The sequence below is a fragment of the Gymnoscopelus braueri genome, assembly GCF_963280865.1.
Source record: "Gymnoscopelus braueri genome assembly, chromosome: 4".
Classification (NCBI taxonomy): domain Eukaryota; kingdom Metazoa; phylum Chordata; class Actinopteri; order Myctophiformes; family Myctophidae; genus Gymnoscopelus; species Gymnoscopelus braueri.
The window spans coordinates 41,875,229-41,891,661 of NC_137605.1; the positions used below are offsets into that span (position 1 = coordinate 41,875,229).

General features: G+C 40.9%; 2 protein-coding genes across 3 annotated transcripts; both read right to left on the reverse strand.

Annotated features, from left to right (window-relative positions):
- Positions 1 to 448: 448 nt before the first annotated feature.
- LOC308083880 (transmembrane protein 50A-like) lies at positions 449 to 2,758 on the reverse strand. The gene has a single exon (XM_080426291.1). It carries the CDS (start codon positions 2,475 to 2,477, stop codon positions 2,013 to 2,015), a length of 465 nt encoding a protein of 154 aa, XP_080282417.1. The 5' UTR covers positions 2,478 to 2,758; the 3' UTR covers positions 449 to 2,012.
- A 995-nt stretch (positions 2,759 to 3,753) lies between these two features.
- Positions 3,754 to 16,244, reverse strand: grhl2a (grainyhead-like transcription factor 2a). Of its 2 annotated transcripts, none has more exons than XM_080427686.1 (15): positions 15,959 to 16,244; positions 15,102 to 15,288; positions 14,283 to 14,735; positions 14,108 to 14,163; positions 13,657 to 13,900; positions 13,356 to 13,467; positions 12,300 to 12,394; positions 9,016 to 9,174; positions 8,411 to 8,468; positions 7,443 to 7,582; positions 7,254 to 7,291; positions 6,565 to 6,653; positions 5,108 to 5,193; positions 4,812 to 4,876; positions 3,754 to 4,707 (listed from the first exon to the last, which is right to left on the reverse strand). In XM_080427686.1, the coding sequence occupies exons 1-15, from the start codon at positions 15,970 to 15,972 to the stop codon at positions 4,593 to 4,595; spliced, it is 1,911 nt and encodes a 636-aa protein (XP_080283812.1). In that variant the 5' UTR covers positions 15,973 to 16,244; the 3' UTR covers positions 3,754 to 4,592. The 2 variants fall into 2 exon arrangements, with proteins under 2 accessions (XP_080283812.1, XP_080283811.1); XM_080427685.1 differs by having other exon boundaries at positions 6,565 to 6,656.
- Between the last annotated feature and the right edge of the window lie 189 nt (positions 16,245 to 16,433).

The following is a 16,433-nucleotide window of genomic DNA, read 5'->3' on the forward strand; positions in this document are numbered from 1 at the left end:
ACATAGTAGCCTACTTGAAGTTTCAAGCGGCATCACAATGATAACTCTCCTTTTCCCATGTCAGTCACCGTTATGTAATGGTGCTAAAACCAAACGCCATAAAATATTTACAAAACTATTTTCATGGATAACGTGTAATCCCCTGCTCTCAGGGGCTCTACCTGGTGGGCTACCTGCTGTGCCCAGCGGGCTACCCACTGGGCTCTTTATAGTGGTTCTGTCCGATCATAAGAGATTCCCCATATCGGGTCTCTTCAGTCATTTAGCATAATGGTTCTTGGTTTGCAATGCCAGTAGGCCAAGGAAGTAGTTAACTCCACACATTTATTTTCACAAGTTTTATACATTTTGACATTTTTAACTTTAATTTATTATAATGGAATTCAATGGCACTCAGATCAGGCTGAGATCAAGCTTTGGAGTCATGTCATAAGTACATAATAGGTGATTGACATCATGGACTGGCAACATGAAGTCAAGGTTTCTTTATTGTTATGTCTTGTGTACAGGTACACAAGAGTGAAATTATTTGGTTCCATTGTTGGAGCTTCAATCATAATCGTAAACATCTTTCATTTAAAAATTGCCTTATGGGTGGATGGTGAACGGTGGATGGGCATCACAAACGTAACATGCCCCTATGGAGAGCACATTAACCTAGATCCCTAGAACTAGATCTAGTATATAGTCTAGAAAATATTTAACAGGGGAAAAAAGGAATAATCAATAGAGAACAGTTTGACCGCACTTATGGTGCTTTTAGGTGCAAGGTTCTTACTCCTCCAGGTGCTGGCCTACTTGGGGCGATGCATGATGGGAACGATGCAAGTCGTTCCATTTATATTGGCTATGCGGCGCAAACGTGACGTGAAGCCAATCCGTGAAGCTGGCGATTTGGGTTGGTCAATCAGGGAAGCTAATGATTACAATCTCCCGAACATACTGAGAATTAGATACACATATTCCTGATATGTGTGGTTGTTCGGTTCTCGGAAAGCGTCGGTCCATCCGAATTGCCATTCGGCACCGCACACCTCGGGTCATAAGAGACAGCTGTAAAGTGACCTTTGCCAGTATCCTTGGCAATATTCAACCCACAGGCTACCTCTGATCCCCTAGAGGCAAGACACAAGAGGACAGGTTTCCCAGTCCTATTTTTCTTTTCTTTGATCAGATCATTCATATGCCTAATTGTCCAGAAGAAGCTATAGCTATAGCTATCTACTGGCAATGGCTCTAGGGCTACAAAGCCACTTGGTAGCATCTGAAACAAACAGTCATGGTTGGGGTGGCTAGAACCTTCGATAAGCCTGCAAGCTTTGCTGACACTATGTCCTGAATGGAGGAAAGCAGGATCCTCTGCACTGCTTTTCTGTTGAGATCGGTACAGTTCCCACACTAAGTGCAGATGCAGCCAGACATGGTGCTCTCAGTGGTACTTCTGTAGAAGGCCCATAGGACCTTGGGGCATATACCAAACTTCTTCAGTTGCCTGAGGTAATAGAGGTGTAACTGTTGCGTGTTGTGTCTTCAGAACTTGGTCGATGTCCGTCCCGGGTGAGTTACTCAGTGATGTGGACACCAAGTTGCTGATCTGCGGTGCTATCGATATAGATGGGGGTGTGCTCTCTGCACGTGTTTTCCTGTATAGCCCTCGATCAGCTCTTTGGACTGGTCGACATTTGGGGCTAGGTCTCTTGGCCACCATTGTGTCAGGTATGCCACCTCCCTCCTGTAGGCTCTCATCGGCGTCAGTATCTTTCACTGTTGTGTCGTCAGCTAACTTGACCAATTAAGTTGGACGTGTGTGTGGCCAAGCAGTGGAGGGTAGAGAAGGGTGCTCAGGGCACAGGGGGCTCCTGCGTTGAGGGTCAGGGCGGCAGAGGTGTTGATACTAATCTGAAAGCAAAAAAATAAAAGTGATATAAGGTGATTAAACACTAAAGCGTATTGTCTTATACAATACAGAAAGCAGAGTGTATAACAATGTACAACACAGACAGTCCACACTTCTACCACTGTTCCTCTGTACGTCCAAACTTGAACACCAAACCCCCAAAGAAAATGAAGGCATTTTGGAAGAAAACCGCAACACCAGGGTACACGACAGGTTTTAGAAGCGCTACAAAGCCTCCAAACAGGATCCACATTGAGGCAATGAGGGAGCCAAAAGATAGTGTGAAGCCGATGAACATCCAAATACGAGCACCTGTCGGTCCTATGCATCCTTCATTGTAGCTGTCTCCTTTTACCTGGGCATTTGATACAGCATTTATCATGAAAAATGCCACCGTAGCGATGACTCCACATGTGTGATAGGCATGAAGGAACTCTTCCTGATTTGGGTACTGAACTGCTGCATCAATGATAATCCACCAACCAGTGAAGAACAGAACTCCAGCTGTTATAGAAGCAATGGGGTTTCTTTTCTCTCCCAAATTGCAGTCACACCGTACTCCATCCAGGAATCCTGACATTGACCTTACTTTCTTTTATATTGTAGAAATGCTGGACATTAATTATTTCCTTATTTTGGTTCCAAGAGAGCTCTGTTAGTAATGACTAACCTTCAGAACTGTACTGTGTTTTATACTGGAAAGTCGGATTGGGCAGAAACCTTGCCCAAACATGGAGATGACTGGTGTCACAGTACTGACGTCATAGAAAATCCACATGAAGTCCGAGATCCACATGGAAGCCACTCAGTTATTAGACGTAAATAAGCTGTTTTGTAAAGACAAACATCATCCACATTGAAACAACTGAGTTCAATTCAATTCAATTCAAACTTTATTCCAGACACACAGGGGGTTCATTGAATAACACAACTGCCGCAATTTCATTGTCTCATTGTATTGCTTTTATATTCATCCTTGTTTTACTTTTAATCTGCATCAGGTGTAACTTCTATAAATTTGAAGTTGTCCATTATGCCCAAATATGGAGATACGATCCCCAATCTCTCCCAAGTTAGTTGTGTGTGTCACAGCTGCATGCTGTACTGATATCATAGACTGGCCTCTTAAGTCTCTGCCAATGGGAGATGACTGACCGGCTAGTTTCTAGTAAACACAGTAGCATCTTGTAATCCAGTGCCAAATAAAAATGAAAACAGTATCGTATAATTGTATTCTGTACAATTACTATCTGTTGAACAAAATGTTTGTAATTGTTGTATTCTGTAGGTTTTGTGTGATATCCTGTATGTAGTGACAGTAGTTTGTTTTTTAAACACAGGATTCTGTTTCTTGGGTCAGCTTTGAAAATTAAGAATTAAATCAGCAATGTTTGTGCACTAGTCTTTATATATTGCATAATCTAGGCAATTTTATTAGCACTGACTGTGATTACAAAACACTCTAGAGTGGGATTGTGAATCCCATTGTAGCATGTCAAAAGTGAAGGCCATGGCAGTAAGCTTTAATGTACTGGTACTCAGTTAGACAGAAAGTAGTCTTGCATGGCCAGACTGTTGCCTCCCACAATTTTCAAATGCTTCCGGCCATACGCAATAAATCATTCGGAGATTGTGGAATAGTTGTCTGGCTACGTGAGACTAGGCAGAAAGGGAATTCAGTCATGTAATATCATGTTTATAAGATGCATTGGATGCTAGTCCGATAGTGGAGCTCTTTCTATTTTAAGAGCATTTGCCACACCCTAGAAAGAGAAAGGTGTTCTTCCAATGGTTTTATTGTCTACCTTAAATAGATGCAAGTCACCACAACAAATCCCGAATCAGGGACAAAAAGCTGTATATAAAACTAGATTTATTGAATCATTTAAAAGAGACTATACAAAACATGTAACAAAGTGGTAAATACTTGAGAAGCTTTCAGATACTTTCATAGAGATTGCTCCCATGTAAACACTGGGAACTAGGTGTAAACACTGGGTATTATTGCTAGTATGGCTAATGTTGCACTGTTAGCATTGGTAATGTCCAATAGCCACAGACCGTAAAGACCAGTTAGGGCTCGACTTCCCCTAACAGATTGTAACAACTAGTCTCTCTAACCAGATATAAGACAATAACTGCACAAGAAGGTAACCATAACATTTTATATTATCCTGGAGATAATATTGAGCTTGAATTTAAAATAAAATCGAAATGCACAATGAAAGAGAAGAAAACAGATGTGAACATAAATAACAAAATATTTTGCCATTGGCTGCAATAAATAAAGTATGCAGTGGCAGAGAGTAAAGGAAGCAGGTTGAAGATTTTATGTTTCATGCCCCTCCAGTACAAACTTAATAACAAGAAATGTGAAAAGTAAATGTGAAGGAGGGTTCTTTTGATACAAGCTGAATTCCAATCACTGAAGACCTGAATAGCCCTACAATATGACTCATCAGAGGAGTTGACAAAGAGTCCTTTCTCAGGGGGATTACATTTTGGTAAGCACATAGAGTATTGGCATGAAGTTGAAAATTCTTCTAATGAAACATCACAGACGCATTGACCACATTGGAAATGGTCTTGAATGTAAAAGTAATATATTTCTGTAATTTCTTTAAGAAACTACAGAAATATTCAAGTTCTTGAATTTTTGTGGCTAGCATCCATACACCATCAAGGGCCTCTATAATCAGATTTCTGACAGAGTGACCCGCAATGAGTCTGCAGAGCTCTCTATAGCCAGGATGAAGGTGTCTTCGTTGGAGTAATTTTCAATGATGTTGTCGTCCATGTTTACCAAGATCCTTGGAGAGATTAAAGAGATGCACATAAAGACATGGATAAAAGTAAAAGCAACAGAGAGCGATGTCTTTACTTTTGGTCTATGTGAATAATGTCTCTTTCTCACCCTTTTTTGCTTTTTGTGTAAACTTTGGACATCTTGTGAAAGGGCACAGCATATTTCTGCGAGATCTGTGAGAAACACAATGTCACTGTTTATTCTATTCGTAATATGCATTTTAAAGATGTTGAAACGGGGACCTGACCGACTGTCATTAGTAATGAAATAAGTAATTGAATAGGAAGATGTTGTGCTAGACGAGATCAATGTCCCTGAAATGTAACAAGTTATATCTGAACAAAAACTGCACATCCACACTATATTGCACTCTAGGTAAACTAAAGTCAATTAGCACAACTCACTGCCTCCATCAAGGCTTCGAGGGTTGGGGACCGGAGCATTAAGGCGTCGAAAACCTCATCACACTCCTTCCTCACATACAGCAGAACTGGTGAAGAATGGGGTGAAAGAAAGAAAGAAATCAAATAATAATAATGCATACCAGATAGCAGAGGTGGGACGAAGTTATTGTTTTGCAAGTCGAGTCAAGTCACAAGTCATTGGGGCTCAAGTCGAGTAAAGTCATTGGCGTTAAAGTCCAAGTCGAGTTGCAAGTCTTTTTTTTATTTGATCAAGTCAAGTCTAAAGCAATCAAATTTGTGACTTGAGTCCAAGTCGAGTCTCAAGTCAAAGTCTCAAGTCCACACCTCTGAGGTATAGGTCTCTCGTTCTATCTCTCCTGTTACAGTAATGGTAGTCTCGCGTGGCCAGACTGTTGCCTCCCACAATTTTCAAATGTTTCCGGTCATACAGTCTGGGACTCGGAAGCTCTGATCATGATTAGAATATAAACCGGATATGAAGCCTCCTCCCCACTTCCGTTTCGTCTTTACAGTCGAGCAAATTTACCCTAATATAAATACAAATAATCTAAGTATATATATTTAGCTTGCTGCTTAGCAGAAATGGAAATAAAATAATAAAATGTAAAGATTTTTTTTAAATATATTTTCGTGAACGGAAATGCCAGCTTCCTCTCTCGGATTTCGGGAGTTGTAGTTCCAGACTCTATATAGCATTCAGAGATTGTGGAATAGTTGTCTGGCTACGCGAGACTACAGTAATGGTAACATATAGGTCTCTTGTTCTCTCTCTTTGGTCAAAGAAGCAGATTTCTTTGTAGCATTAGCTCACATGCTATGTCACTATCTCCATCGCCTTATCTATCTTTGTAGCTAGATAGCATGTTATGTAGACAGATGCATGTTATGTAGACAGATAGCATGTTATGTAGACAGATGCCAGGTCATTGTTGACCTGGCATCCTATAGTGTGTATAGTTTCAATGTACAGGCTGGTGATAGGTTCTAAGTTTATTATTAGATTCTTGGTTTACTTGTGTATTAGTTTATTATTAGATTACTTTAATTTTGACCCACATGTTTTGCATATTGCAATTATTTTTTGTTAACCGGCACGTAGCCTTTATACACGAACTTTAGGCCTATAATCTTTGGTGTAATATTTTTCCACCTGGCTTCCAGCAACCAAAATCGTGTGTGAATGCACATGTATTTTGTGGTTCTAATAATCTGTCCTGCAACTTCATTGGATGATGTGCTGTTGGATTGGTGAAACGTGCTTCAACATGCTGGGGTAGACTCTGGATTGGATTTCTGACAAATAGCATTAGTTGATTAACAAATTCACCTGATTATCACCTGATAATCAGGTGAATTTACAGTGAGTGCACCTGTATATTTATTAAAATGTTTTACAGTTAAGCATGAGTGATGAAGGTCAAGGGATATTCACAGACCTTTCCTTGCAATCTCTGCTTTGGACCTCTTTGGGTTTGTTGGACAGAGAGCTTCCTCAGTACGGCATGAGGCCCGCTTGACTGCAATGCTACTGAAACAGAGGAAACACACACAGTTAAAAAGAAAGGAGGAGGCACACCACTGAGTTTTACCTTTGAAACATGACACTCCTATGATCTTAAAACAGTTCAGCCTATATCAATGAACATTCACAATCTGCTGTGGTCAAAGACAAACAGCCCTTTGTCTTCCCATGTAGATCTGTCACAATAGCGTGAATTAGACGATCGCTCTTAAGACAGAAGAACGATGAACATTTTAAAATTGAGTGCTTTTCTTTTTCAATAATAACGTATAAATTCGCGGTGTCTAACATCTCTCAGCCCAAACCTGTCATGCTGTGAGATGATGGTACTAAATCATACAGGCATGATATGGACACGCAATTTCATGCTGCTGTGATTTCTGATGATTACTGAAGATATACTGGTATGGAACAGAGAGCATTAAATCATCAAAACCCATTTAACGAAACAGCATGCAAAATGTGCATAGTGATGTTATCAAGAGTTTATTTTTTATTTTAAATCAGCAGAATGTGAAAGGATGGTGGACTGAGATGAGGTGCATAGCATACTATATCACAGACTTGTGAGCAAATTACTGATATCAAAACGATGCCGCTCACCTCTTTCTCTCAACCTCCTCTGTGTTAAAGGCAAAGACCTACAAAAGGAGTGAAAGAAGACGTGAAACACAATGCAATGTTGGATCCTGATGCGGTATCCAGGGCTCCATTTTGTCTGACATGTGTGTGTTTGTATGCATAATGTGTAAGTTTCTCTGCATGAGAGACTGTTAATGAGTGCTCCCTCACCTGCCCTGCTCGCTGCAGGTTTCCAAAGTGGACATCAGGAATGAAGAGGACAGGCTGGGAGTCCAGGTCCGTCATGGTTTTGAACAGAGTGCTGTCGGGCTTCTTCATGGAAGACATTGGCACTGGGTTGCCATTTTTCCCTGGTCAAAAGAAAAATGCGCATTCATTTCCAACCCTACAAGTTTTGTTCCCACTTTTCTTTTTTATGACATTTCTTTGTTCTTGAGGGAAAGATTTGAGCATCAAGTGGAGCCCTGGGGGACCAGTGGCGTGTCCAGACTTTTTGGACTGTGTTGCGGTAGCCCAAGTGGGGCACTGACTTAAGGACCACTCACGCCAAGCACTATAACGATAACAAAATTATAAAGATTTTTTTTTTTTTATCGTTCTAACTCAGGTGGATGGCAGAGTCCACACCACAACTCTAACAAAGACAATGGTGAACGATATAGTTATGGTTATAGTGCATGGTGTGAACAACCCTTTATGCAGGGATGGACTGAAGTATGAGCGTGCGCACTGTGCACACATACAAACGCACATGCGTCGTAATAGCAATTACCATTTTTGTCTCAAACCATATATTATTAGCTTTAACTACTAACATGATTATAACTTTTATTTATTACACGTAGATGCGTGTTGAATACTCTATACTACAGTAGAGTACCAGAAGCCACAACCATCGCATTTAGCAAACACTTAATCCGTCATTGCTGTCACAAATGTTCAGACGCTCGTAAAACTAGGCTTTTCTCTGTGGAAAAACTCAGTGTATTTCTGAATCCAAAAAGTGTGTAATGGGTGGAACCTGGTCAGATTCCAGGGCTGGCCCATTCCACCTCAAGCTGCCCCCTGGACACACCACTGTGGGAGACTACGGTCAACTACAGTATAGAGGGTTAGTGGTGAATCAGAATTACTATAACATTTTTTAGAGAGTCATGTAAACTCCATACTGTTCTCACCTTTTGACTTCTTCCTTAACTGCTTTTTCTCCTCATCACGCACCTTTCTTTCAGCCCCCTATGAAAAGCATAGATGTGGCCATATTAATTACAAAATAAGACTAAAAAGAAAGTGAAAGAGGCCTTGTCTAAAAGCCCTGCCTGCAGCCCCAAGAGTCTGTGCTGCTCCTTAAGAAGAAGAATCAGTAGGATTCATCCTGGAATCTGTTTATATTATGATGAGATGTCTTGTGTGAAAAGTTGATATTTTGGCCTGAGGGTGGTGCTAAGACTATAGGATAGGACATGAGGTCACTCAAATAGGATTCATCTTCAATAAATTAGTAAGGGCCCTTAGTACGTCTATGAAGGTGCACAGAACGTTCCATGGCAATCCAGCCAGTACATCGTTTTTAAGAGGGACTCACAGACACGGACAGATAGACTGACTGACTGGCCGTTGGTAGCCGTCCTTAAAGCCCCACTACTAGCAGGGCTAAAAGACTACAGTAACTGAGCATGTGAACATTTTATTCCTAAATAGAAGCAATCAATTACAAATTTTCACCTTTGGATAAAACAAATGATCATATTCAATAGAGTGCCATCGATAGTTGGTCTCTCACCTTATCGCAGAAGACCTTGATGTGAGAACAGGCCCTGTGGATGGGCCTGTTACTGCGGCTGTTGTAGCTGTAGGTGTCTATCTGAATCATAAGAGGCATTCCCTTCACACCCTTCTGGGAGGAGAAGTCCGTGCTCAGACAGTTCACAGAGATAAACACCTAAGAGGAAAGGGAATGGATTGTGTTGTGGTGTTTTTGTGTTAGAATTATTACAATTATTATGAAATGCACACCTGTAGTTAACTTTAAAATGAAGGTAAGACCAAAGGCACCATCTCCCCGTTTTATTAAGATAAAGACTAACAGATGTTGACCGAAAGTGTTTTGTTTTTGTTTCCAAAAAAAGAAAACGGCCCTTCTCAAAGACGAATACTTTGTTGTTGTTTTATTGTACAATTGATGATGATTGATAGAGCATTTGGAGTTGTATAGTGATGTAGGAAAGAAGCATTAGGAGTTGGTTGTTGTTTTTGAAACTAAATGGTCCAAAAATGAATCAGTCAAGAATTTAGCAATGAAGAACTCTTAACTCTTGACAGCTCTTGGTAGGACCACAATGGAAATAAGGATTTTTTTGTGTCAATGTGTCCTAAATGTCTGACTGTACCTTGTGCCGTTTACATTTCTGACTAGTAAAGTATTCAATCAATCAATCAATCAAAAACCTGGTCTAAATCAAGAGGTAATTTGGGTGACGCACGAAAGGACCGTCCCCCTAAAACGGAATTGTTGAATTTCTGGAATTGCGACCCCAAATACTAAGCTCACCCTCAGCACCCCGAATTAAACTTAACTGGCTCTGCCAATGACTATCCAGTTTTACAACGTTGTAAAGGGATTGCAAATTGCCACTCGTTGCGTCGCGAATCGTCGGTGTGAACTGGACTTTAAATGCACCCCTTTAGTTAACTTTATAATATGTAAGCCAAACCCAGGGTACCACTGTCACTCACTTCAAACATGAGTGGTAAAAGCAAACCCTCCACTGCTTATCCGTCTTGGCATCAGCACAGGCTCAGTGGGTTTTACAGCAGCAGTCTGGCTCTGAGATGACTAACCAGATGTGGAACACACCAGCCGCATGTAGCCGTTTGAAAACCAGGAAGCCTGATCTAAAGCATTGTAGCGTAATGTTTGCTCTCTGGTCAGCTGTGGCCTGGTTCATTAGATGTCTTAATGGGGTTAAGTAGGTTAGCCAATGCGTAGCCAGAGTCTCTCCACCTCAGGTTATGCCATTAAAATCATATCATAAAAGGCTTCAATAGTTCAATTCTTGATTCATGAATATAACTTTACTAAACAGTTTAATTCCAATCAGTAAGCAAAGTTTTGGATGGTAGAGCAGATGTGACCAAATTTTTTCTCACTCAAAAATTTTATTGGAGTTATAATAGTTCCAGGAATAGTTATTACTTTATACTTTATACATATTGGTGATAAATAGGTTCTATTCCCTTCAATAATGAAATACAATGAATACGCAGCTCCACTGGCTTGTCTAGAAGCTATATTGCATCTTTTAAAAGGATGTAACAGCAACAGGGGGAACAGTATGAATCTTAAATATGACATGACAATTTATTTTTTTAAATGCTGAAATGCAAGAAATGTCACGCAGTATTGGAAATCTAAACCATGATAGTTTATATTTCCTTACTGCATGATGCAATTTCTTGTTTTCTGCCAAGCCACCACAACCTACAAAACAACTCCTAACAACATTTCCAGTTGAACAGGTAAAACAGCCCTGGCAACACATCTGCAGGGACAGATAACGGTTGAGATTCTTCAGCACAGCTCAAAATGTTTTTCCCACTACAGAGTAGCAACAACATCATGTCAGAGCCTGCAACGGTGATGGTTGATAGCTGAAAAAGACCTGGAGCACAAATAACCCTCCTACACACCTTCATAAAATTCATTTCACCCACAGCACTAGATGTTGTGGTGTGCGTGGGTATGTTTGTGTGTATGTAGGAATGTGTATCTGCATAAATATGCACAATATTTTTGCGAGAGCATTCAGTTGCCCACCTAAATAATAAAACACTGCAAGAGTGTTATCCATGATTCAACCTAGCACAAACAAAACGCACAAACACAACACCAGCCAGGCTGCAACAAGCAATTGTACACCACAACCAACACATTTCATGCTCGGCTTTAATGCCAATGATTGTTGCTTGGCAACAGTTGAGCCCAGCTAAAATGAAAAACCAAACTCATCCTTCCTCCCCCAAGCATCCTTTTTGTATCACAGCTCGTTATAGCCTGATTGGGAGCCCAATTAATTTTGGAGACAGAAGCCTCTTCGTGACAGAACATACACACACACACATTTGAAAACGTCTCTAATGACAGTGACCTCTGCGCTTCGCTGTTTGTGGCCTATAGAGTCCAAGTCAAGATAAAATAAAGGGAGAGAGAGACAAAGAGACAAAGAAATACAGAGAGAGAGACGTGTGTGCGTGAACGCAACAGATGCACAACAGCAAGGTTCATAACAAAAAAAACAATACAGAGCCCACAGGGCCATTTTACTTAGACATAATATTTATCAAGGCCACTAATGTGAATATCAACACCTAACGTACTGTATGTCAAAGCACTTGCCACTTAGCTTATTTACCAGTGATTCGCTTAAATATGTTTACTGAGGGATACATGGTGAGGCTTGTATGCCTCAATGTAACTAAGTAAACATAACATTTAACTAGATCACCATCACTGCTATAGGTTGTTACATTACTGAGAAGGTGTATACCAAACAAATTTAAGGCTGCAATTAGTTCTCTGGGTGCGTTTGAGGAACACTAGGGTTAAATGGGAGCCACAATCCTCCATGGCTTGAGTTGTGTGTGTCCTTGTGTCTACGAACTTTGTTTGTTCTTCATCTTCATTGTTTTGTGAGTAACCACCTTTACATTGGTGTAATCTGAGCAGTTCTTTTATGCTGTTGCTGTATACCCAGTGCATCTAGGACTGGGGGTCCCAGTAATGACCAAAGACAAAACAACATACCATTCCCTCTGTCCTAGAAGACAATAAGGAGGAGGATGGGTGGAAATGGCATATGCTCAGCAAAGTGAAGTACAATGAACTCCATAACCTCTATGCCACACACACCATAGAATGAAAGACATGTCCATCTTTCATGTAACAAGGTCATGTGGATAATGCATCCAAGTTACCTCGAAGAGTGTAAAGTAGCCATCAGTACATTTCACTTTTAGGTACTTTTAGACATGGAACATTTAAATGTTATTTATCTGTTTGTTTTTTACCTTGGCTTCTTCATTGATGTCCCATGTGAAGGTGACAGCATTGTAGGCAATTTCCTCAACGTTTCCAATTGTGTTAAAGCTCTCTTTGTAGTCAGCTGTAGGTGAAGCAAGAATCGAGGTATTAGACATACATTTGTCATCAGCCCTGCTTTTTACATTTCAGGGATCAGGGATCTATGCACAAACACACTTCACTATTTACTTGCCTCGAAAGAACAAATTCTCAGATAACAAGACCAGATGACAGAGGATGTTAGGAATTTGATTATAGAACCGTTTTTTTGTTAGTTTTTTTGCAAATTCACCATCAAGTTTAATTTAAATTCTCAAATGTATCTTTGTGATGCCACATCCTTTGAAAACACTACGTATGATGGCGCATTAACTCAAATTAAATTGAAAGACCAGCAAAAAAACTCTCAATTACAAATCCAGATATGCCTAGACAAGGATAAAAGACAATTTGATGCACTTCACTAAATCCCGACACTCCAGTTTTGACCATGAGGGCATGTAATCCACTCATTACATTCTACCTAGCTTTATCGAAAACATGCCACATGTAATGCACTCCCAACAGTGTTTGACACCCAGCAATTCATTCCATTCCAGTCTGTTCACTACCACAAGTTAAGGCCTGTCTGTCTTTGATCATAATGGCCCCAGGCCCCTGCCTATTTCTCCCGTTAACGTCTATTCAAATAGCAATCCAGCGGCTGACTGCTCCTTGGGGCTTTTAAGGGAATCTGGATTAGACCGTTATTCAAATTGTCTCTAGTGTGTCAGGTTTCACCCCAGGAAAACACTGAGGCCTTCACTTGGACCTTCCTGTATGTTTGTCACCTGCTGTCTCTTTCTGTGTGTTGGTATGATTATCTACCTCTTGACGTTCCCCACCCGGGGCCGGATGCCATTCTAGGCTCTTTCCGTATTCCCCATCTGTTATACCACTTAACTACTCAACTCCAGAGATGATTCTGGTACAGTGGTTTTTTCTGCAAAACAAGCTTTGCATTCAACAATGTTAAAATGGAGGATGACAGTGACTGATCTTACCAATGTCCAGGACCCTCTGTTTTGCAGTGTGCTGGCGAGAATGCCAATATTTCCAATGCTTCAGCTGTTCATCTCTACCCTTCTCCTCACCAAAGACCACCATAATAACACTCTGTAGTAGAAACGGCATAATAAACGTCAATAGATATATTAAATAGAACCATTCTATTAATCACAGGTGTTGTAAACCTAACCATAATGCGGTGAAGAGTCTGCATTTTTAAAGGCAATGTATAATTATTATACATATTGTCAGTAGTCTTCACCTTCTCTAATCATTATGTACCTTTCCCTGCCTCACCTGTACAGCACTCTGCTGTGACATCTCAGAGACTCCCATGGCGCATGGGTTCCTATCAGCCCTGGGTGATGGCAGCGATCCACTCATCCGCACTTTGCTTCCTGAATCATGCAGGCATGCTCTGACTCCAGTTTGACTCAACGTCACAGCATAGAACTGACCCTTGTTCAGGTATGCCATGGGCCCCTCTGCTTGACGCTGGCGCAGGGACATACTGGCCTCCAGGGAGTACTGGAAAGTTGAACTGAAAGTAAATAAGAACATGTTTTAGTATAACTTTTGAGGGGAAATCATTAAGCATGAGTTAACATGCATTTTGCATTATAAAGGAAGTATGAAATAAAATCATCACAACTAGAAAGTGGAGACCGTACGCATAGGTCTATATCTGTGAAATGTCAAATGCAGCTCTATTGCATTGGTTTCTGGATACGAAAAATGTCTGACGTACCCTGGTTGGCTGTAGTATAATTCATCGACCTCTGGTGAAGGATTTGATTGGTATCTCTGCGAAACAAGTATATAATATTTAAGTTAAAAAGGAGCACCACAGTAAGGTGCGGAAACTGAGTGATCACTGTACCCTCAATGTTACTGTCACGGTATCCATCTCCTTCTCGTCTCACCTCTCCTGCTCCACAATACGAGTCCTCAAAGGTGTTGACTGGGGTGCTTCTCAGCTCATCTTTCAAGAAACCAGGGACGGACATATTGTAATGGTTTTGTTCATAGATCATCCTAATCTGCTCTCTCCCTTCTGTTCTGCAGGAACCCCCTGAATAGGAGTTCATAAATTCCGGTGTGGATGTGTGACCCTCTGTCTTGACAAGAGCTGTGATCGCACTCTCCCCCACACACACTCCAACTCCTCTTCTGACCTCTCCTGTTGGCCCACTAATTCCATACTTTGCGCCCTGATGTTCTGCTGTAGTAGTGGAACCATTTACAGAGAGGTTCACAGGCATGAGATCATGAAGACGGTCGTCCAGCAATGTGTAGTCCCCAGAATGATCTGCCCCTGCAGGAGCCATGTCTGTGTGTTTAGTGGTGCTGGCTATCAGTCTCTTCTCTCTAGGAACCTTTGAACACACACACACACACACACACACACACACACACACACACACACACACACACACACACACACACACACACACACACACACACACACACACACACACACACACACACACACACACACACACACACACACACACACACACACACACACACACACACACACACACACACACACACAGTAGTAAGTGACATGATGAGAAATTGATGGTTGATGCCATCCTTCTTATTATTATAATAAATATCCCTCTATTTATATTCATTAAAATTATAGAACTAATTCATACTTTCTCATACTACTGTGTCGTTCGTCAAACGTTCTGGTCTTCAACCAAAATTGTATAAATTGTGCTTTCGTTGTTTCACACCTTGTAATAGTCATAGAGCAGACCCAGAGCGGCTGCACTATCCTCATCTCCATTGATGCTCATCATGGCCTTGGTGGCAGCTGTCAGAGGGTTCTCCAGATAGGTCTTCCACGCCTCATCCTCAGTGCTGAACACTCTTCTAGAGGGCAATGACGTCTCATTTGGCACCACCACCACTAACCGTTTACTGAAAAATATTAACAATGGTGAGAGAGAGTCCATGAGGTGTGTTATTATTACTAAGCGTATCTGTCATTAAAGAGGGCACGCCTGCCAAGCCACCGTATCTGCCCCAGGCAGTTTCTCACCAGACTTCTATCCAGCTGCCCTCCCTGTGAGATGTGTTCATGTATAGTAGGATCTCTTTTAACTTTGGAAATAATTGTTCATATCCCCATTTGAACCAAGGCACATTCAAGTTGCAAAAAAATCAATTTGTCTTGTCTATGTCTTGACAATTATTCATTGAGTAGTTAGTGATTACAAGAGAAACTATCCAACTATTAAAGGTAACGTTTCTGTCCAACAATGCTATTACTCTGCAAGGTTAAGAAGCAGGACTAAAACCATAAGGACACAAATATGGGATTTTACCTATTAAACAATTCTTAGCATAATAAAGTATTACATATTTTTTTTAAATAGTATACAATTTTTCACTTTTAAAAGGCATCTTACCTATATGTGCAATAAACCTGAGAGGCAAAAGAAAAATGACTATTTTTGATTTCAGGTAAATTAGGTAATGCAATAAGAAAATTAGTAATTTGAGACATATTGTAAAACCTATTGATCGCTATTGATTCAAATCTATCCCTCTCAAACAGATAACGGAATCTTATAGAAGAAGATATTACCTGTCCAGGTCCATGGTGTTTCCCAGGGAGAGCTTGCTTGAGAAACAAGACTTTCTAGTTTGTGCAGGTGAATCTATGTGGGATCGAGACTCAAAGGAAGACGATTAGAGAGAGAAACCGATGTGGCCCCCCGCGGATTAAAGCTGGCACAGCCTGAAAACATCCACCACAGCTCAACAATACACCAGCAAACCCAAGTTTATGTTATGATTCAGGTCCATTTGCCATGTGTAGAAAAAGTTTGCAGAACGAGGCACAATGCGCTGTAAAAGTGGTTACTGGTACACCTGATGATATGTAAACAAGGAAACACAACGGGCGATTTTGATTGGTTTAGGGGTTCCTGAACAAGCCTCATAGCCCCGCCCCTATGTTAAATCAACTGACGTAGAGCAGGTAAAACGTCCTCTCTCTCTCTCTCTCTCTCTCTCTCTCTCTCTCTCTCTCTCTCTCTCTCTCTCTCTCTCTCTCTCTC

Coding starts and splice junctions, on each gene's coding strand:
- LOC308083880 (XM_080426291.1), bottom strand. CDS start 2,477: ATGTCAGGATTCCTGGATGGAGTACGGTGTGACTGCAATTTGGGAGAG.
- grhl2a (XM_080427685.1), bottom strand. Junction 14,164..14,282: donor CGTATTGTGGAGCAGGAGAG/GTGAGACGAGAA, acceptor CTTGTTTCGCAG/AGATACCAATCAAATCCTTC. Junction 8,469..9,015: donor TCAAGGTCTTCTGCGATAAG/GTGAGAGACCAA, acceptor TGCTTTTCATAG/GGGGCTGAAAGAAAGGTGCG.